This window comes from Maniola hyperantus, chromosome 19 (genome assembly GCF_902806685.2).
Source record: "Maniola hyperantus chromosome 19, iAphHyp1.2, whole genome shotgun sequence".
Lineage (NCBI taxonomy): Eukaryota > Metazoa > Arthropoda > Insecta > Lepidoptera > Nymphalidae > Maniola > Maniola hyperantus.
In genome coordinates, this window is record NC_048554.1 from 8,688,333 (window position 1) to 8,711,377 (window position 23,045).

The 23,045-nt window shown below is 37.4% G+C and overlaps 1 protein-coding gene across 1 annotated transcript in view; it reads right to left on the reverse strand.

Annotated features, from left to right (window-relative positions):
* Positions 1-23,045, reverse strand: part of LOC117990949 (protein lozenge-like) — a 54,740-nt gene that overhangs the window by 24,363 nt on the left and 7,332 nt on the right. Inside the window, exons 2-4 of the mRNA XM_034978451.2 lie at positions 21,247-21,486; positions 8,427-8,540; positions 3,694-3,864 (exon numbers count right to left, since the gene is read on the reverse strand). Of these exons, the coding sequence (XP_034834342.1) occupies positions 3,694-3,864; positions 8,427-8,540; positions 21,247-21,486 (525 nt within the window). The remainder of the gene's footprint in view (positions 1-3,693; positions 3,865-8,426; positions 8,541-21,246; positions 21,487-23,045) is intronic.

Sequence of the window (23,045 nt, forward strand, 5' to 3'; positions counted from 1 at the left end):
ACCGCGCTGGCCAAGTGTGGATTTTCAGACTTCACTCACCTTTGAGAACATTATAAAGAATTCTCAGGTGTGTAAGTTTCCTCACGGTGTTTTTTCTTCACCGTTAAAGCAAATGATATTTAATTGCTTAAAACACATAACTCCAGAAAGTTAGAGATGCGTGCCCGGGATCGAACGCCGTGCCCTCGAATATGAAACCGACGTCTTAACGACTAGCTATCACCGCTTATTTTGGTTTTCATAGTCGCCAGAAATAACAAAACAATTTTACAACCCAGTAGTAATGATTGAACTAATATTACCATTGTTTATCTGGTCATATTCCCGATCGCCGTGCAAGGTGTTCCATCAGGCTGTAATTGGCCCGTTCCGATGGCCCCGTCCACGCCTCGCCATCGGCATGTAATATGCACGTACTGATCAAATTGCCCCGACTACTGTTTTGACCAGTAATAATGATTTTGATATATTTTTTTCGCTCTACTGGGAATAGCTCTGTTTTATTGTAGTTTAAATGATGAGATTATTAAACAATTTTGTCCTTCTTCTGAAAATATTTGTACCTAAATCATGCTTGTTTTCTTAATCGGGTTTCATAAGCCCAAGGAAGATTTACTTAAATCTTTTTTAATCTTTTATTGCTTAATTAAAAGCAATGATGAGGTCTAGGTTAAAGATCCAATCTCCAACCTAGACCTCATTTTGTTGTTATTCTACAGGCTTAGTTCTCGAAGCTTGAGTGGGCTTATAATATAGATACTCCCATTTCTTGTGAAGCCGGGCTGAGTTAGTTAGTTATCAAATCAGTTAGCCTGTCCTTTTTAAGGTCATCAGACAGCTGGCGAGGTATAAATCATAGATTAATTATTGGTCTCTGCTAGTGTTTAAAGTTTTGATAATAATGTTCAATTAATAACAACAGAAAACTTTTTCCTTAGTTAATAACCTACACCTGTAGGTAAAATCAACCAACAAGAAAATCTTAAAAATAGTTCTAACTTTATTCCCAAATATTTTGAGTTGAGAACAAGGCCTTGCAGATGTTTTCTATCTAATAGCTTTATTTTGTAAGAACTCCTAAAATAGAATGGCTGAACGTATTAGTTTAATCTATTTTTTCGGTAGGAAACAGATGATTAGGGATGGACTATCATTATTGCTTATCCTAATATAGCCAGTGGTAGATACGCATTGGTTGATGAAAAATGCGTTGTAGTTATTGTACTAATTTTGTGTGGTTGGAGCAAGCTTACCTAGATCTATCATTATTAAAAAAATTAGGAGCAAGCGTCAAGCGTTCGCATAAACAAATCCGCGAGAATTTTGCAAAAACTTTGTCTAACTTCTTCTTACAGAAATATAGTTGAACGTACTTATCAAATAACAAAAGCTTCTAACAGGCTAGTTTCTTGCTGTTTCTTCTCGGTAGGAAAGGCATTCCGAACCAGTGGTAGATTCGGTTGAAGATTCAAAAGCTTTTGTAAAAATTCGTTTCAAGGCTATTTCTATTTTTAGTTGACATCTGTGAGGTAGATTTGAAAAGGATTTTTGTTTGCAGGTGACTTCCGAGTAGTACTATAATATATTCTGTGCTTCCGATGTTTATTTTTATATTTATTGATTTCTTCAATCACTGTTGGCATTTCTAGATATTGATGTACCTACTTCCTTCGGTGTTGCGAGCAAAGCACGAAGCGTTGGTAATAAACGGACTAGACAAGTTTAAAATAAGTGCTTTAAAACTTTTCTTCTTAAACTAATTGTCTAATCAAAGAACAACAGTTGACATGATCTGAGGAGTGGAGTGGAGAGGCTAATAATGTGCGTAATGGGCGTCATTAGCTGCGCGCGCGCAATCGCCGCGTGCTGATGAAAGCTGCTGTTGGGATTGCCTTGTAAACGCTCTGGGGTAGAGGCGACAAGATTTAGACATGACATAGGTATATTTTCCTTTCTTCTGTGCAAATTCTTTTTTATTTTATATTTTTACACGATTGCCCAGAAAAAGGAATGTAGTGTTTTCAGGGTGTAACTGTATGTAAGCGAGTTTCTTTATTCCACCATAACTTTTAAATGCCAGATTAGAACAGATTTGGGTGTATGGGATGGAGTATCGTTGGAATTTTTACATCATCCCGAGTGACACTGGCTATAATTAAAAAAAATTAATATGGTGGCTATTAAGCTATAACCTTAAGTTACTTGAAGTGTTATTGTAGTTCTTTATTTTTCGAAGGAACAGGTCTATTTTATTTATTATTATTTAATTAGAACGGCCATAGATGTTCAGGTCATAGATGCTAAGAACGTAGAAAAACATACAGAAAGCTACAAAGCTGTGTATATACTTTTTGTTTTGACACTTAAATTAATCGCTATAGTTTATGGAAAAACTCTGATCAATTTGTGATTTTTTAATTTAGGTAGGTGTATAAGTCACTCAAATAGCTAACGCGCGTGGCCCCCATTTTAGTGACGTCAGCACTAGACTGAAGTTTCGAGCTGATGGTATATTTTTACTTAAATATACGTCAAATGACGTCATTTCGATGTTAATTTTTTTTGGTCAATTTGCGGGACTTTCGTTCATTTGGTTTCGACTTAACGTTTCTTATAAAAAGGTAGAGTCCTCATAAATACACAGCCACTTCTAATAGATTCAATGTTCGCTATAGAGCTCGTCGCTCGGCAAATAAGCCAGTCAGTTAGGGCTGTGATTTTGAGCGCAATAAGCGGTGATGTTAATACATTTAGCGGGTCGGGACACTCGCAGTTATTTAAAACGTAATTACTTCAGAAATTAGTTATTCCAGCCAGGCTCGAGTCTAGGATAGCTTTAAAAATTAGATACTTATTTTGTAGAGTTATAAAACTGCTTTTATAATTTGCAACATTTATTCTAAGTCACGCTTTGCTGGGTTGCGTTGGACTTCGTAGTTCTTTTTATTCAACTGTTTTTGAAAAAAAAAACGCTGCGAATCAAGAGCCACTTTCTTTTGCTTAAAATCTATGTCAATTAAAGGAAAAACTGACAAACTGACTGATTGACAGACTGACTGACTGATCTATTAACGCACAGCTCAAACTACTGGACGGATCGAGCTGAAATTTGGCATGCATATAGCTATTATATGACGTAGACATTCACTAAGTTAGGATTTTTGAAAATTCAACTCCTAACTGGGTAAAATGGGTAATCCACACAGACGAAGTCGCGGGCATACGCGACTGTTATATGTATATTTGAATGCTTAATTTTTTTTAATGGTACCTATAGTACGCGACAGGTTGAAATGGCAAACTGGGAGGGAACGCCCGCACACAGCACAGTCCCCGCGTTAACCCGGTGAAGGCGAGCGCGGGTGAAGTACGGGTGTGCGGGGGGCCCCGCACACCCGTACTTCCCCTCATACCCCGACTGTCAATCGACCTGTCGCGGACTATATGACACTTAATAATATCAGGTGACCCGACCCGCCTGCTCGTTTGCTCGCTATAAGTAACTATTAAAAAAAAATGCATATCAGAATCTTCAAGTAGGTACCTACCTACCATTAATATAATCCAACTCACTAAGAACGATCCCGCTTATTGAAAACTAATCGTCTATTGCGAAAATAAAGGCGACCTAACGTAAGGGGAATTATAAGTTACCTTTAAAAGTGGCATAAAGTGTCAAACACACGAACTTACCTTCAGTGGGTAAGTTGGCGTTGGTCTTGTACTCCCGTTCTTCGTGGGACAGGGAGCGCAGACTCCTGGACGAGGACTTGTACTCCATCTCCCGCAGTGCCATGGAGGGGTTCGGGATGAAAGACCGCTGGAAGCCTATCGCTCTGATTTGGTGGGGTGAGACATTTGTACCTAGAAACATACGATATTAATTTAATAAAAAGTCCATATCCATATAGATTTTATTCTTATGAGTTGTGTTTTTCTACCTAAATATTTATCATTTATATCTACACCGAAATCTCCGAGATTTCTGAACCGATTGGAGTAATTTTTTTAATCGATGGAGAAGCTTTGCGATATTGTCCCATAAAAAAATTGGATTCCAACTCCTCAATCCTGATGCTGTACGGGACCTGACCACAAAATTCATGGGATTTAGAAACTGTCCGTTATGAATTGTACCAAGTAAGTAAAGACTTTTTGAACTCGACCTGACTATTCATAAGTACCTACTTGTAAAAAGTTTACATGAATAAAAAAACATTCTATTCTATTCTATTCGGCAACCAAATTCCTCAGGCCTGATGCTGTAAGGAAGTGCATTCTTAAATCGTGGTGATTCCACGGGATTTTCAAAGAATTATACGTTTAAATGTTTTTACAACTGGTACTGAGATATCTTGCATCCCGGGGACGGGCTAGTTCCACGGGATTCTTAAAACGTTAAATCCACACAAGCGAAGCCGCGGGCATTAGCGAGTTATAAAATAAAAAAAATATGACTGACATACTTAGTGGCGAGTGCAGGGTTTGAAGCCAAGTAAGCATTCTATTCCTCTTCACTGGCCAGTCATAATGCAAAACGAAACGAGTATTGAGCTAACTGATAGGGTAAGCAGTGTTTGACGTAGACCGCGAAAAAATTTAGCGATCTACGTCAGCTAGTACAGTCAACATTGCATAATAGAGTAGTTACTATACCTACCTACTCAAACAATTGTTTGTAAAATGGTGCTGACCACCCCTTACATATTTTAACGTTTGCCTGTTCATTGCACACAAAATTGATTTTAATTTCCGAGAAAAAAAACGCTCAAAATTGCATTTCCTGAGTTTATAATAAATAGCCATGTGTCAATCACCTTATTAGGGACAAAAGAATATTTTTTTTGATTCAAAATTGACAGGTTGCATGCCGAAATCGCTAGCGCCTCTATTCGAAAAGGGACCGACCAAGACCGACGCAATTATATTGATCCCGTAGTTTGAAAAAAGTCCACATAATTAGTTTATAAGTTTATACCTACAATGTTACGAAATATACCGCAATTATGTTGTGAAATCGAAGCAAACAAATGCAGGGAGTTAATTATTAGGAATTAGTGATGTACCTACTTTGTCTTAATCGATATTGTAGAACTTGTTGTTATTGCATATTTATTTTAGGAACTCAATAATAAATTTACAGTGTTTTTGTTTTTAATTCATTAAAGGTTGACTACAGTCACGCCTAGTGGAAAGTGTCGATGGGATGCGTTTACCTAGAAGATGCCCATTCAGTCTTGTTTTAAAGATACCCGGGTGGTAGGAAACATAGATAAGGAAGAGTATTCCAAACCTTAGCCATGCGTATAAGGAATGATGACCCAAAACATACACAGTAGACATAATAATACCTATACATATCTACTTTTCATTTTTTGTCAAATTGTATTTGTGTGCTCACAAATCTTTAAGCGGAAAAAAGTTTAGTGTGTACTAATTCCTTTTGTAAAATTAAAGTCCATGTAGAGTATGTAATAATGTTCTAAAGTCTAAACGGTTCTTATTTCTCCCTTCCTTGTCCGCACTTTAAATAATATTCTAATACTATCGATATTCGATATGTGGACTAGACAAAAGCACATCACAATTAAAGAGGGTCACTGCGAAGCCGCTTACATTGGACCTACAAATTAAGTCTATTAACTCAAACTTTTAAGTCCATTGTGCACGAGATCTTCCTTTCTTGTCCTGCAGACTTTGGGGCTTATACGCTAAGTACCTCTTTTGTACTCAACTCTTTGTTTTGGGATATCGCGATGTAAGCAGGATTTTAGCTTTTGCTGTTTATTCAAGCGATGATTAGTCTGCAAGGGTTGATTTTGTTTGCGTATTATGGTAAAAATATTGGTGTATTTGTTAGCTTAAATCCTTCATTTATAACATTACTAGTACGACTATGTTACACTAGTAATGTTATATGACTACGCCTTTGCTTACAATTGTTTTTTAGTTTCTTTGTTTATTTGTCATGTTTATCAAATATTTTGTGTGCAATAAAGTATTTCTATCTATCTATCTATCCATCTATGTTTTGGATTTTGTGATAATGGTGGGTTTTCTGCGGTTTTTTTACTAACAAACAATAAAAAGATTTTGTAAACAAGTACTTTTTGTGAGGTTACAAACACATGGTCTATTTTTATTCTGATCAAAAAAGAACTTATGTATCAATGCTAGCTGAAACTGAACGAAAAAAAGATTAAGTTCCTCTTCCCACATGTATCGATTTAAGTAATTATTTGTAGGTTAATTTCAAAATAACTTATTTGATCTCAAGTAGAAATCGTGTTATAGGAACGAACATACCTACATGTTTCGTGCACAATGGTAGAGGATAAAAATGAATACTATTTAGTATTTTCTCAAGTTGTCTTTTTAGTCTGTCGGCACAAAGGTGATCCCGATGCAGTAGCAGTTGCGTTGCGTGAGTGCGACTTATTATTGGTATAATTCCGCCATTGTTTGCCGCCGGGCCGCCGTCCCATATGGCGTAACGTGCTTTTCACCCGGCATTGGCAACCAATTTCGATAGGACTCCTTTTAGGCCTACCACATCTGCGCGATCACAACGTCCATCGGAGCTTGAGCGAAAATAATTCGCTTTTCAGGCCAATGTGCATTTTTTTTCTGGAGGTCGCTATTGCTTAATATATTAAGTTTTATGAAGATTTTGTAATAGATACCTATAAGTACAGAACAAAAACAATGATGAAATGCTAAATGGTGCAGAAATGACTAGTAGTTAGTACTAGTAAGTAGTTTAAGAGCTATTTTCCACTATGCGACTAGTCACGAGCGACCGCAACTGTAGCGGCTAGTTTTTTAAAGCGACGTGACGCGTCGTGCGCGACCGGTCTACCGCGACTGTACCTATTCTACACTCAATTTTAAAATGGACGTTTATGCTTTTGTCCAACCGACACTATAAAACCAATGTGACTGCATTAACTAAACAAAACTTGATTTGTGGATCCTCCTTTATCGAACATAATATTAATGGATCAAATGATTTCCAACGTCATATTTTACCCACTTCAAAAACTCACACCGCACGTTTCGTCCTGCTTGCGAATCGCAGGTGTGTATGCAGCTTTAAATTATTCCTTAGTTCTTCTCTTCTTCCTTACTTTCGCGTGACTTTGATGGAAACGGAAGACAAGTATTATGCTTATTAATATTATGTTCACTTTTATACGAGTGTTTCATAACACTACTTATAGGCATTTGAAGAAAGTTACTTAATGTTGGATCTCTTGAAAACATCAGTTGGTAACTACAAAGCGGCACACACAACTTGAAATGTAAGAAACTTTATTAAAATAAGTCCTCACACTAAGGAGCCACGCGGTTGCAGCTGTCGCGCTCAGTAATGTGATGCGCTCTCATTTTGACGCCCGGATGCTACGCCACGCGTTTTGTCTGACCACGGCTTTAAGTCACACCATATTAAGGTGTGATCACGGTCAAATGTAAACGCGTTATCATCAAAATTACGTAGGCAGGTTGGTAGGCAAAGATAAAACGTGACCAAAAATGTAAATCAATGTCAGTATTATTTCTGTCACCGAACGTCCTTCGCAATCGTTGACCCGATGACATATCGCCGTACTTACCAAGTCCCGTGGGAAGAAAACTGTTATCTGGCAGATACGAGTAGCGCGGCCGCAAACGTATGAAAATTATATTGATAATAATAGAATCGGCCATAATATATTTTAATTGTTTGCGTCTCTCGTGCGGTTTTTGTTACAGGCGGCGAATAATAACAAAATATCGCCCCGGACAATGACATGGCCAATCAATTTGTTTTATTTAGTTTAACATAAAATTCACATAATGTATCGACAGCGAAAGTTGGTAATGCTGTTAGTAGCGTGGTTTTATTGAAAAATGTGTTCGAGCTTGTTGACGCAGTGTTATGAGTGAGCTCTATTTCGGAAAGTCTGCGTTGTAAAGCTATCTGTCACACGATTTCGTGTTCGATTTCCAAAGCTCCAATATAACCACTGAGTGTAACTTGTAACTATTCAAGCTAACGTTCACTTGTGGTAAATCTCATGGTAGATTTGGTCTGGCGCGAGGCTTCGGCCGTGGCTAGTCACCACCCTACCGGCATAGCCGTGCCGCCATGCGATTAAGGGTGCCTGTCCATTGAATCAGAGTGAAGCGGAGATGTGTATAGTTGACCAATCAGAGTTTTGTCAGATGAAATTATCACTTGAACTTGAACCCTTTAGCGATAAGGCCGCCATTGCATGCTACAGCTATAAGATTAAGATCCTTGTATGTTTTTATTATGTTTACTTGTGTTGTGTGCAATAAAGTATAAAATAAATAAATAACCCTTCGTGTGCGAATCCGACTCGCACTTGACCGATTTATTTTAAATGTTTTAAAGAGGTAGAAGTAAGAAAGGTTTTGCTTACTAGTTTTGGAGCGTGGTTCCCTTGGTCCGTCGACGGTCACCTTGATAGCCTTCTGATACGTCGCTACTTGAGGCGGCGACGTCGATATCGTGATTGTCAACGAAAAACTTTTCCCTGAAACAAAACAAAGAAATATATCTATTTAAAAGATGACTAATTTTACTCTTTCCCTTCCAACTAAGCTTAGAGCTTGTACTAGAAGTACGTACTTGTTGGACCTTCTAGCCAGCCTAGGCAGTACAACCAAAACAGTTTTTTCGAATTGCAGTCAAACTTACTTTTGAGATTCCTGTTTTCATGTTTCGTTCAAAGCAACGGATCCTTAACTGGGCGAGTCTGACTCGCAGTTGGTCGGTTTTTTAGGGTTTCGTACCTCAAAAGGAAAAACGGAACCCATTATAGGATCACTTTGCTGTCTGTCTCTCTCTCTGTCTGTCTGTCAAGAAACCTACAGGATACTTCCCGTTGACTTAGAATCATGAAATTTGGCAGGTTAGAAGGTATTATAGCAGACATAGGGGGTAAAATGTGAAAACCGTGAATTTAAGGATTACATCACACAGAAAAATTTGTGGTCATGAACTAATAATTAGTATTTTCAATTTTCGAAGTAAGGTAACTAAATGAAAGGGCTTTACCTGTGCATTCTAAAACAGATTTTTATTTATTTTTATGCATCGTAGTTTTTGAATTATCGTGCAAAATGTCGAAAAAATACGACTGTACTGTAGTAAGGAACCCTCGGAGCGCGAGCCTGACTCGCACTTGGCCGGTTTTTAATGACTAAAATGATTCTTATAGGGAAACCTTGTAGGAAATATAACACTAAAATGAATAAATTTATTTTTATTTGACTCGGGGATTTTCGCGGCTTATTAATTTAGGGAAAATAATACACGGTTTAGGTAAACGTACCTAACTGCGTTTACCCAGTCGTTTAATGCATTTTATATACCTACCTAGTTATAATAGTAATAAAAATAATGTCCCCCCGACTGATTTCGAATATCCATCTACGTGGTGGTGGAATAGCTATCTACGTGGATGTTTTTTTTTAAATTTTAATTTCTAGACTAGAGATTGACTACAATCAGACGGTGGCAAGTGTTGATGCAGCCTAAGATGGAGCGCGCTTGCCTAGAAGATGCCTATTCACTCTTGACTTGAAGGTACCCATATTATAAAACAATTAGTGTGTGTGCACAAACCCAGATGCACTCCCTATTTCCTTTCCTGGCTAGTTACCACCCTACCGGCAAAGCGTAAAAGAATAGCGTTCCGACTTCCGCTACGATGCCGTGTTACCGTGGTATACTTACCAATAAAGAGTAATAGGTTTAATAAAAACTGCCAGACCCCTTCAAAGTTAGTTCGCTTCCGTCTTAGACTACGTCATCACTTATCACCAAATGAGATCGCAGTCAAAGGCTAAGTTATTTGTAATGGAATAAAAAACAAATTTTCCGTGCCTAGAAATTCACAGTGCACGTGAAAATCAGTGGTCTGTCAGAATTCTAGACCTTTGGCAGTAAGATCGACACAGACCTATAACAATTGCAATATTTAGACGAGACACGGACATGTTCCAAATAGGTTGATGTATGTTAAAATACTGTTGGACTACACCCTCACGTGTGTTGCACAACCCGGACTATCGCGCACAGATAGGGTTGTCACGACAGTTTCATTTATTTATGTACAAACTACAAAACTCTTTATTTATTCAGTTCTTTATTTAATTGCAGTTTTTAGAGTAAGTATGGACCAAATAGGTTGATGAACAGTGCGACAAGGCTTTCTTGGCACTTGAATGACATCCAATTGCGTGGAAACAATAAAAAATAATAGAAGAAACAAAGGTTTAATTCATTTGAAAATGTATATTGTATAATGTACCAGTAAAAAAACTAAATAAAAAAAAATTAAAAAAAATGAAAAATCATTAGGAAAAAATTCAAAAAAAAAAATAGAATAAATAATCAGAAAAATTTAATAAGGAATAAAAAAATAAGAGGAAAAATCACCAAATAAATTAAAAAACAATAAATTAATGACAAAAAATATGTATTAGAAAGATCAAAAAACAAATTGAAAAAGAAACAATAATGATTAAAAAAAACTAAAAAAAATACCTAATTAAAAAAATAAAAACTATTAAAAAATTATTTAAAAAAAGATTTAAAAAAATTATACATAGGTACAATATATACGATTTTATTAATACAAGTCAGAATATTATTAAAATCGTGTACCTAAAGAAACTCAATTTATTTTAGTCGACACCATAAAGAACCTCGTCATCAGTATGAAACTGTCCAGCAATTTCCATTACAGTCCTCTTGGAAATTGCTGGCGTGCGGCCAGTAAAGACCCGATAACAGTCCTCTGAAGTCCTAACCTCTCTTGAGTAAAGTAGCAAATACATAGCAAGTGGAAGAAAAGGTATTGAGAGTATTGAGAGTATGGAACAATTTCCTAATCGGTTGATAGATGTTCAATATCTCAAACTTTTTATTTTTATAGGGTTGTCACACCAATTTCATTATTTGTTGTACAAACTACAAAGTTCTTTATTTATGCACTTCTTTACACCATTGCAGTATTTAGAGTAGGTATATGGAACAATTTCCAAAAAGGTTGACGTATGTTAAATTTTGTTGAATGACACACTCACGTGTGCTGCACATCACAGATTATTGTGACTGGTTAGGGCTGTCACTTCAAAAATATTTTTATATTTAAAAATTTCTAAATATATCATTCCGATCAGCATTTTCAAACTAATTTTGTACGGAAATAGATACCTATTATTAATCGGAGTGTGAAGTATTTCTAAAATAATCAAGGATTAAGAGACCACAGATTCTCATCAGGACTCACCCTGTCCACTAAAATACATAAAGAGTAGATCCTGATTAGCAACCTCTGGAAAACTTATCTAAGTAAGGCATTTTAGAAAGTAGTCGATTGCTTTCTATTTAAGGTTTATTAATACAGGGTTGCCAGTAATCCAATTGATTACCTATACATAATTATTTAAAAAATGCATATTATAAACGCGTTATCAAAACAAAAAATCATGCTTGAACAAGAGAAAAAACTGTGTCTTAACTATTATGAAAGTGCCACGAGACACCCCTATAGGCGTGCGATGGAAAATAGCGAGCTTTTTGGGCGCCCGATTTGCGGTCGCCAGTAATGAATGCACCGATAAATACGGAATAAAATTACAGTTAAAATGAGTGGATTAACATGTCTAATGCAGATAATTCGCGTGTAGCGCACTCGATTTAGTATAAATGATTGATTCATCTCGACCGGTTTTAGCTGCTATTTATGTATTCTTTTTTGTAATTTCAGATTAGCGGAGTGCTTAGTTATGGAAATTTCATTTTGGTGGTTACGCCCACCTGTCTTAATTGTTTCAGTGCTGATAGCTGCATTTTAACTAGTCTGATACGATTAAGTGCATCTTAATAAGTTTTTAGAGTCACTAAATTCTGATAATTAGATAAGTAGGTTACCCACAACCCGTAACCAGCAACCAGTAACCCACAAATTCGCGATTAATTATTGCAAATTAGAATTTTTTGGATTATGTTTCAGTAAGTAGTAAATTCTGTGATAGCGCATGCACAATATTAGGCACTTTCCTAATTACCCGTATACTGAGGCAAAACTGAACTGGGAAAATGTAATAGGTACTTACCTAACCAAATATGATTGGTAAACAGAACTGTTATAGCTCAGCGGGTTGCGAAGCTGAAGTAATAAATTGCAGGGCACATACATAGTTTGAACCGATAGACGTTGGGGTCCCAAAGTGCTGGAATGATGACCTCGCAGTGTTGGAAGACTCTCTCACAGGTGGACAGGCGAAATCAAGCACGTTGTAGGGAGCCGCTAGATTCAGGCGGCGCAAGACCGTGGCGTGTGCAAATCCCTACAAGAGACCTATGTCCAGTAGTGGACTGGTCGTAGGCGCGATTGCCATTGGAGACAAAAAGTTCAAGGTGGAAATCGCATACGAGTGAGCGCTGACCAGATATGGAGTAATGGTTAAAGAGAGTGGCGGGAAGTGGCTAGATGAGGAAGGCTGATTATCGGATATGATGGATTGAAAACTGTCAATGTCCAGCAGTGGACTTCCACAGGCTGAAATAATGGTGGTGATGATGAAAAAGAACGCAGCTTAAGTGGATTTAATATCGTCACTGTGATAAAACTCTTGAAAGATTAGATAAAGATTAAGATTATTTATTAGATAATTACAAAGACACGAAAAGCTCTTTAAAACTTAAGAAGCTTTTATTCACAGTATAAAATCAATTGTTAATTATTGATTATATTAATTATCATCAAAAATGATAAAAATTATCGTGTGACAAAATACTGAAGCGATCGTTACGCAGATTTGTAAAATTTCATTGCGGTTCCCACCGATAACGATATGTGACGATATTATACGCGGCACTCGTTTCCTGATACACGATGCTTGTCAAGACTTGTAATAACTACGTATCACAGTTTCTGACCTATCTATCTGTGATTTAATACTAAACTCATGGACCTATACTAAACTATTTTAAACTTATTGTATCCATGTTAAAAAGTTTCTACGTGTTTGTTACCTTTGTAACCATATTACGCCACAGGTCGAGGTGGAAATCGGGTCACCCGCCCGTTTCCCGCGCTCGCCCGCACCGGGTTAGCGCGGAGGCTGTGCAGGTGTGCGGGGCGTACCCTCCCCGATTGCCATCTCGACTTGTCGCAGACTTGTCCTCGCGAAAACTTTGCCATCCTATAAAATTAATAAAATTGTTAAGTAACTTCAAAAAGTAATTTTTAAATTATCACCAAAAAACCTGGGAATATTCAAAAACTAATGTTTCTAACAAGAAAACTATGTAGGACCAAGGTTTTTGTTATGGGAAGGTCCTACGTAGCAAACTTCCGTAGAAACATCAGTTTTTCAAAATGCTCATGTTATTGACGATATATTTTGCATTTGACTACTTTTTAGATATAGAATGGCAGAGCTTTAGTATAGACATTAGACAATAGTAGGTGTGTTTCTCTCATTTAGGAAAACTTTTAAATTTTATACCGATCGAGGCAAATATAAGTACAATGTTATTTTGGAACTATTAACTTTTGAACCAGTTTTAATTTAGGTATAGATATATTTTATTACTGAAAAGGCTGCAATGTTACGATCTATTGTGTCAACCTAAATTAGGTTAGTCGCATTTTAGTGCTGTATATTTGATAGTTTCCACCCGCGTGAGATCTCAATATCGGTGTCGCTTTCTCGTCACAAAGCAACATTATATAGAAGGCGACGGCACCTTTCAATACCAAAACAAATCATCATAAAACATTGCCGCTAAACTCCAAAGGCGTGTCGTGAACGATGTGAAATATTGCATTTAAAATCGCTATTAAACTTAATGCATTTTGCATGATCACTCATCAACAGTTTAGGAGCTCTAACACAATGCGCGCGAAGCTATAAACCATAACATTGTATCTCAACCGTCGTATCCCAGAGGTGTTGAGAGAGATGCATGAAATATTCAATTATTGTGCGCGCGCGCAGGTGGGACTGAGGGGCGGGAGGGTTGGCAGCCATCTTGATTTACGATCGAGCGTAAATCCTGAGTGACATTAATTGTGAAGACGACTCGCGATGCTGGTTATGTACTCGGCTATGACACGTTTTCAGGAAAACCGATTAAGGCAACAGTCGTACACCCGTATCTTTTAGATACGTGTCATTAATCATTATCGAATTCATTGTTTTTCTAGCTGATTTACTAGCTGATGCCCGCGACTTCCTCAACGTGCATTTAGGTTTTAAAATCCCGTGATAACTCTTTGATTTCCCGGGATGAAAAGTTGCTTATGCGATATATCCATTTAAAAATCACGTCGATTCGTTGCTCTGTTGTGGCGTGATTGAATGACAAACCAACAAACACACTTACACATTTATTAGTGAAGTCAGCGAAGGCAACGACCAAAAGCTTTAAAGCATTGGAAAGTTCTAAAGCACCAAGAAAACATGCGAGGCATCAGTATGGGTATCATTATGAAGCTAACGAGATTATGTAGGAGTTTTTGTAAAGAATCAAATTACAAGCAAATATGAATAGACCGTATCTTGAAAGGCTATTTAAAATCTGGCAACTCGATTGCCTCTTTTAAGTAGTCGGAGGGGAGGAATGAACAAAAAGTGAAGAAACAGCGTCGGTATAGGTATAGTCCGCTACAGGTAGAGATGGCAAACGGGGTATTAGGCGGGAAGACGCCCCACACACCCGCACGTCACCCGCGCTCACCCGCACCGAGTTAGCGCGGGGGGTGTGTGGGTGTGCGGGGCGTTCCCTCCCCAATTGCTATCCCGACCTGTCGCCGACTATTCTTGTATTATGATGATGACCGCTATACAAAATGATTTGGTCACACTCTGGTCACGGCGTTTACGGTTCGGCCATTCGCTCTTAATTATGTGTTCACTTGGCTGATGAGATGTCGTCGCTTTTTTTGTGAATTAGTTTAAGAAATTACAAGTAGGTACCTACTTAGAATAGGATTCTCGAATAGACTATGAGTTGCGCTTATGAGTTGATGTGATAAAATGGTTTACTTTCTAAAACCATAGCTAATAATGAGTTGGTTTAGTGACAGGCAGTGGGGTACTTACCTAGGTATGTAGTTTAGAAGTACCTTCTTAGGTTTTTTTTTTTTTTTTTTTTTTTTTTTTTAATTGATCACGTAAATTTCAAAAATACATTTTAAAATAAACAGTTCGCCATCCTCTAGAAACTGTTAAAGTTTATGTGAGGATGGCGAGTTCGCGTTTTACAAATTTAATAAAATCTAGGTAACAAACTTATATACTATAAAAATTAAAAGCTGTAAATTAGCGCATATTTGTACTATAAAATATCGTTACATGAAGCACTTCCTAGACCTAGACTAGGCATCCAAAGAGGCACCTAGATCCAGGAAGTGCCTCTTACAATTTCTTATAAAAATCGCTCTTTTACTGTAGGTATTTTGCAGAGTTAAAGGTAAGTTATTCATTATATTTGCTAAGATATATGAACATGTTCTAGTTCCATACTTATTATTATTCTTAGGTAATTTAAACTTCTTGTAGTTTGGTAAGATGCGCAGCTTTCTGTTTCTCTCTTTACAAGTTAGGTGCTTTATGTTATGATATTCTTCTTTCAGGATCGCCAGGCTAACCTTACTTAGCACTGGCAGTAACTTGTAAGGTGGATAATGGAATTATTAGTAAAAGTAGGTTGGACGTCTTTTGGTGAGTATACGCCCAAGCACCCTGGATAAACTCTGTGGACTCTAGAGCATTACTAATGCGTTGCAGTTTAATTTATATTCAAGTACTCTTTGCATAGAAGATTAAAGTATGTGCGAGCAAACATACAATTCTGGGCACGCACCTGTAACTTTTCGAAGAAATGTGCGTTTCAAGCTATTATGTATCACTTGCTTCAACGGTAAAGGAAAACATCGTTAGGAAACTGGTAAGCCTGAGAATTCTCTATAATGTTCTCAAAGGTTCTGTGGAATCAACTCCCTTCGCGGTGTTCCCATTAGAGTTTAAATTACAACATGGGGTTATTCAAGGGCGGACCAACAAATTCCTAAAAGGCCGGCAACGCAATCCGCACTTGGTTTGGGTGGTAGGGTAGACTATAGCCAGATCCTTGTCATTCGGAGAGGAGACGCGTGCGCAGTAGTGAGCCGGCGATGACTTGATGATGATGATATTCAAAGGATTTTCATCCCAAAAACAACTCAACGTAAAAGATATCGAGCCTTTTCAAATAAAACAAGTATTTATTATGAAACATTACAACAATATCGATGTCCAAAACGTGTGCACACCGCTGCCCGGCCGTCCGCGCGTCCGATCCAATCAGCTCACGTTAGCTATGTTGTGTCACAGCCAATGGCACTTACTACTGGTGTCGACTTACAGGCCCGATGCTTAGAAAAAATGCACCCATATTAATATGGTGCACCGAATATGATTTTATTTTTGTTTTCGGTCATACGGTTATTTGAGGGTATGGGTATGGTTCAACACAATTTTGAGTAAAGTTGATCAAACGCTGGAGTATGGCAAAACCATACCTATCGCGATTCAGGTAGAAGTCTTTGTGCGAATTTACATCTAAAGAAGTTCTTCTAAAACTTTGCTAAGGAACCCTGCAGCCAGGTTATACGGGATTGCTTAAAGTGCGTCAGGCGTCTTACGATTAGCGTATGGGTTCTTTCGATCGTTTCCTTCGAGTTTCTGTTCTCGTAAAACATTTTTACAGCGCAGTTGAGTTAAAGAAGGAGTTAATTTTGAAAGATGTATTTTGAATTTTATTGGTCGATTTATATTAGGTATCAGGTATTTATCTGTAGGTCACTTTGTCAAAAGTAGCATTGCAGCAAAACGGCATTAATTGATCAACACTAATGGAGTAATTAATGCAAATTACGTTAATTTCACGATAAATAATAATTTCATTAAAACTAATGTTTGTTATTGATAAAATAGCAGGTTCCACTGGTTTTATACAATGAAAATTATGTAGGTACCTATATTGCATAAAATTGGTTTGCGTTCAGTTACTAACAGCAACAAAATTTACGATTGTAGGTACTTTTGTAGTTTCCTCATTTATAGTCAAGTCAGTTTTCTAACTATAGGCATGTAATTCATCATCGTCATCATCATCTCGATCCATCGCACATGCAAACTGTGGAATCAACTCCCTTTGGCGGTGTTCCCATTAGATTACAACATGGGGTTATTCAAGGGGCGGACCAACAAATTCCTGAAAGGCCCGGCAACGCATTGGTGGTTCCTCTGATACTGCAAATGTTCATGGGCGGCGGTGATCACTTAACATCAGGTGAGCCACCTGCTCGCTGTTTTTATTTTTAAAAAATCACTAGTCCACTAATGAGCAAGGGTCTCTTTTCAGAGTGAGAAGGGTTTAATTGGGCCTTTGTTTACTACACCAGCCAAGTGTAGATTGGCAAATTACACACACCTTTGAGAACATTATAAGTAGAGACATGAAAAGAGCTTGTACTTGAAGCATATTGCAACAAATTACCTACTTACCTACTGCGTGTGGATAAGGACAAAATGTTCTCGAAAGTAATATGATCCTTCTTATACAGTATTATTACTACATTCTTGTAAGCGTATCCAATCACACCAAGTGACTTTGTACATGCTTACGAGCTCACCAGCGATTGGCCAGTATGCAATTTACATATAAACATAATAATATGAAATATCAATACTTTTGTTTAGCACCCGAAGCTGCCACAAATCAATGAATAAGTATCAATGAATCAGGTCATAACCTCATTAATGAAATCGTGGATTCTGATGTGACTGTGAGATTTGTTATCTTTGCTATACCATTAAGATATGTTTCTTTAGGAGATTGTTCTCTCTCGTTATAAATAGCTAGCTTATGCAAGCGACTTCATCCGTGTTGGCTTCACAAATTTCAAACCCCTAATTGACCCCTTTAGGGTTGAATTTTCAAGAATCCTTTCTTAGCGGATGTCTTCGTTATAATAGCTATCCGCATGCCTTTCAGCCCGATCCGTCCAGTAGATTGAGCTCTGCGTTGATAGATCAGTCACCATTTTCCTTATATTTATATTTTTGGAAGAAGGCTAAAAAATTATAATAATGTTTCTAGAAACTTCTTCGTCATCTAGTTTAGCGGTTTATTTTACCAAATGCAGTAACATCTATTGGGAGGAATAATCATACTAAGCAATTTTCAAATAGCACCTATTTGACTCGGGGCGGGGTAAACCAATTTTTTTTTCAGGCTAGTTTTTCATGTTCACGTACCTACCAACACTAAAGTTTTTCAAAACTTAAACATGTCTCAGTGTAGCGGTAGTTATAATAATAGGTTTCTATAACTAGGAATACCTACTAAATTTCAACCTTACAGCTGTAATAGTTTATTTTGAAAAATACTGTTACACAGTACACTCATATAGATAAGTACAGACGGGTAGATGGATTGGACGAACTACTCCATGGACGAAACTATAACGGTTTTTTTAATCTACCGAATCCTAAAAATGAGGATATTGTAAATTGTTATAACGTAACGTCATATATAGTGAATAATATGTAAAAGTAACTTTGTATATAGCTAGCAAATACTGATGATTGGCCAGTCGCACATTGGAAATATGTCCGAGATTTTACAACTCCACAGTCATGTGGGCCTTAATAGCGATGTACCAGTAACAATGGAACACTAAAGCGAACGTCGTTTACTGCTTGCGGTTTAGAAATTAAAATCCGACGCCCTGATCTGTGATGATGGAGAAAGTGCATCTCTCTGTTGCATATTAAAAGTATTTTTAGACATTCCTGTCTGCTTTTAAGTCTTTTGCAATTTGAGATGCTCTAGACAATTTGTATGATGGAACCGCAACTACTAAGTACCTACCTATTACGCGAGTGGCATAATCGGCAAGTTCTAGTGCCGAAAGATTCTATTAAGTAGGTATTTATAGACAAGTATTCTAATTTTAAAGCTGTGATAGCCTAGTGGTTAGGACGCCCGCCTCCTAATCGGAGGTCGGGGGTACGATCACGGGCATGCACCTCTAACTTATAAGAGTTAAGTAAAATAAATATCACTTGCTTGAATGGTAAAGGAAAATATCGTGAGGAAACCTGCCCGAGAGGTTTCCATAATGTTCTCAAAGGTGTGTGAAGTCTGCCAATCCGCACTTGGCCAGCGTGGTAGACTATGGCTAAAACGCTTCTTACTATGAAGGAGACCCGCGCTCTGTAGTGATCCGGCGATGGGTTGATCATGATGATAATGATTCTAATTTTTTTCCATTCAAATTAGACATATACTTCACAGAGAGATATAAAACGGAAAGGCTTTGGTTACTACCAAGCCCTTTAAACAATGATATAATTTATTAATAGGAATGTACCTAAATCATCAGCTTTCTTAATTTTACGATAGTAAGTTTTTAAAGGAGAGTTACAATAATATGGTTTCAGTAATAAGTAGATAGATACCTACGATATTTTATTTTGCAACAGATGCTCAGTGCAAAGAATGTTTGCGTTAAAATTATTTCGTTCTCGGCATGACTGTCGCAATAGGTTCTACACAAATTCTTGTAATTCTAAAGCTTATTATGTTTAAACTGAACATTAGATATTATGGCTTTAGTGCTGTAAAGCTCATTTCTAATCGTGAGGGCCGCGATGCGACAAACGCAAGTTTTCACATTCGTGATTTACATAATGCCTATTTCTATAACCGCAAATGATTATTTTGTTTGCGCCGTTTAGACTCTAATAGCTTTAATCGTATTACCGTTTAACAGCCTTACAACCATTTTTCTATCTACAAAATCTTAAACCTTATTGAGATAATAGAGTTTAGCTATTTTACACTGTTCAAATTTCCAAGTCAAAAATAGAAGGAGCAAATGCTAGGTCAATTATAATTAGGTACATTACTTATTTTAATTTAAAGAAAATCATTTAGTTTTTTATATAGGTAAGTAAAAAGTGAACAAACAAGTAGACGGATCACCTGATGTTAAGTGATTACCGCCGCCCATGAAAATTTGCAGCCCCAGAGGAACCGCCAATGCATTGCGGCGGCTTTTCAGGAATTTATTGGTATGCCCCTTGAATAACCCCATTAAATAATTAATGAATAAATAATGATCCATTAAATAATGACAAGTTAGCGCTTGATTGTTATCACATCAGGTTTTTATAGTAGATGCAAAGATAGGTGGACTACACAAATTCCAAACCCCTATTTTACACCCTAAGCGGATGTTTACGTCATAACAGGTATCTGCATGCCAAATTTCAGCCCGATCCGTCCAGTAGTTTGAGCTGTGCGTTGATAGATCAGTCAGTCAGTCAGTCAGACAGCATTTCCTTTTATATATATATTTAGATTTTCTGCAAATCTCATAGATATAGAGATAGAGACGTTAAGCTAACTCGCCAGAGCATAATAATTGGTTAATCCGGATCGGGCGGCTGCCATGATTTACAGCCACAATCTAATAGCGAGCTTATGGATTTTATTGTCCGAATACACTTGTGTGCAGTCCAATTGACACTGAATTCCTAGTTGTAATTCTGGATTGAATGTTGCTTACGATTCCAATAGAATAGGATAGGTAGTATTTGTTAATCATATGCAGTTTCTTCACATTAGGTTTATCTCGTACGCTGACAAAATCAAGCAACATTAACACTGGAATTCAAAGTCAAGTCCCTATGACTTCTTTAGACACAGATATGTCCATATTTGCAACTAGCGTGGCCCCCTCAGTCCCTCTCGCTCAAGCAGATTTTCTTACTTGTGAAATGTCATTCCTTTTACACTTCACGTTGTTTGTCAAATACTCACGTACAAATACATTTTGACAAACAAAAAAAAGTGGCCACGGTGATAAGGACAAAGCATAATGATTTTGTCACGTTCTAACAAGAGCTTAAATGCATTTAGCTATCTCGCTCTAACAGTAAGTGTCACAATAGAGCTACTTCTAACAGTCCTTATTCTGAGTCTTTAGAGGACGATTCAAACTACATGTGTCATATTCAACCTTTATGCACCATAAATTACTACTATACCATTGAGGTTGCGTATGACACTTCTGAATCGTCCTCTAAAGAAGCCCCTATCTTGACTATGAATTCCGGTGCAAGTCTACCAACCATGACCCTGAACATGAGAAAAAAACTTACCTCTACCGCTTCTCCCGACGAACCTCAAGTCATTAAACTTGGCGACCCTGTTCTTCATGACCGCGGTGTTGTTTCTCAGTTCCGCGGAGCAGTTCTCGTCGTTTCCGGCGCGCACGGTGACCTGAGTGCCGTCCATCACCTCGCCCAGGGCTACCACCTTGAAGCCCCCGGGCAAGGTCTTGTTCGAGCGCCAGTGGTGTGGCAGCGCCGAGCACATGTAGTCAGGGCTGCCGGTGCGCACTGTTGATACAAAAAAAAAACAAAAAAATTTTTGATTCGATTCGTTTGTATTTAAAAAAAGGATTTTTTATGAAGAATCTAGTGTTCGAATTTTTATATCTATTTCAAAATGTAGACCAGTTTTTAGAGTTCCGTAACTCAAAAACAAAAAAAGAACCAATCTGTCTGTCTGTCAAGAAAACCTATAGGTAGGGTAGGTACCTCCCGTTCCGTCCCGTAGGCCTAGAATCATGAAATTTGGCAGGTAGGTCTTATAGCACACGTAAAAAAACCGTGAATTTGTGGTTACATCACAAAAAAAAATGTGTACATGCAGCCACTAACACTGTTGTGGCTTCATCTGTGTGGAATTCGGGGAGGCGAAACAAAGTAGCTCTTTGGTCGCAGTGAAGGGAAATATATGCAACAAGCCATTCGTTTCATTATTAGTCATTAAAAGTTGTCTAGAAACTTGTTTAATTTTTTTAATACGTATTCATTCTTCAAAAGTTTTGACCCTGTCAATGTATAGATACTTAAGGTATGATTCCGAACCACGCTGCACGCAGCAGTGCTGCCGAAACAGTGCTATCACCAGCTGTCACAGTGCTGTCGCGGCACTAGAATATCTAATCGTGTGGCACTACTGGTCCCCATTCAATCTGTATAAGCTTATATGACATTACATTCCGAGCTAGGCAGCAATTGCTGCCGCGACATTGCTGCCTAGCTCGGAATGTAATGACTCATGTCATACATACAATCTCTATAAGCTTATAAGCTTATAGAGATTGTATGGCGACAGCACTGTTGCGGCAGCACTGCTGCGTGCAGCGTGGTTCGGAATCATACCTTTATTTTTTATCAATAAACATAGTACATACGTCTGATATATAGAAACTGCATAAAACTACTTTGAAATAGGACGTTTTTTAATTGGATTCAGTTATGCCAAAATTATCTAACCAACCTACAAATTATACAAAAAAATAGTTAATCCTAAATTAATAGGTACTTAATGCAAAGATCACAAATTGACCTTTAACAGCCGTACCTACTCATAGTCGCTTAATCGTTAAGTACTTAAGTTTAGTTAAAACGAGACAGAGCTATATCTCTCACATAAATCTGTCTCGTTTTAACTCAATCTTAAGTAGGTAACGATTAGCGACTCTGAGTGCGGCTGTAAAACATTTAGTTTGTTGAAACACGAACAATCACAAGTCAAACTTCAGTTTCTCGATGATCGAATCGATGCGATGTGGCTTGGTACATTTTGGCCTAACTACTAACTAGGTCCAACTATGTATACCTAAAGATGACTAAATAGTTGTTTACGTAATAGGTATAATTATTGACGTACAAAAATTTGTAAATTAATTACCTCGGGAGCTTATAACAATAAAATTGCAGTTATCATACGCTTGGAATACGGTTAATTGGAAATACCGTAAAAAGGAGATTAATTGAGGAAAACTGTACACATTTAGTTAAATACGAGCAAAGTACATAGACCCTATCATTGTGGGGTCACGTTTACAATAATTATTTGAAGGGTAACTAAAAGTTTTTGGTTAATG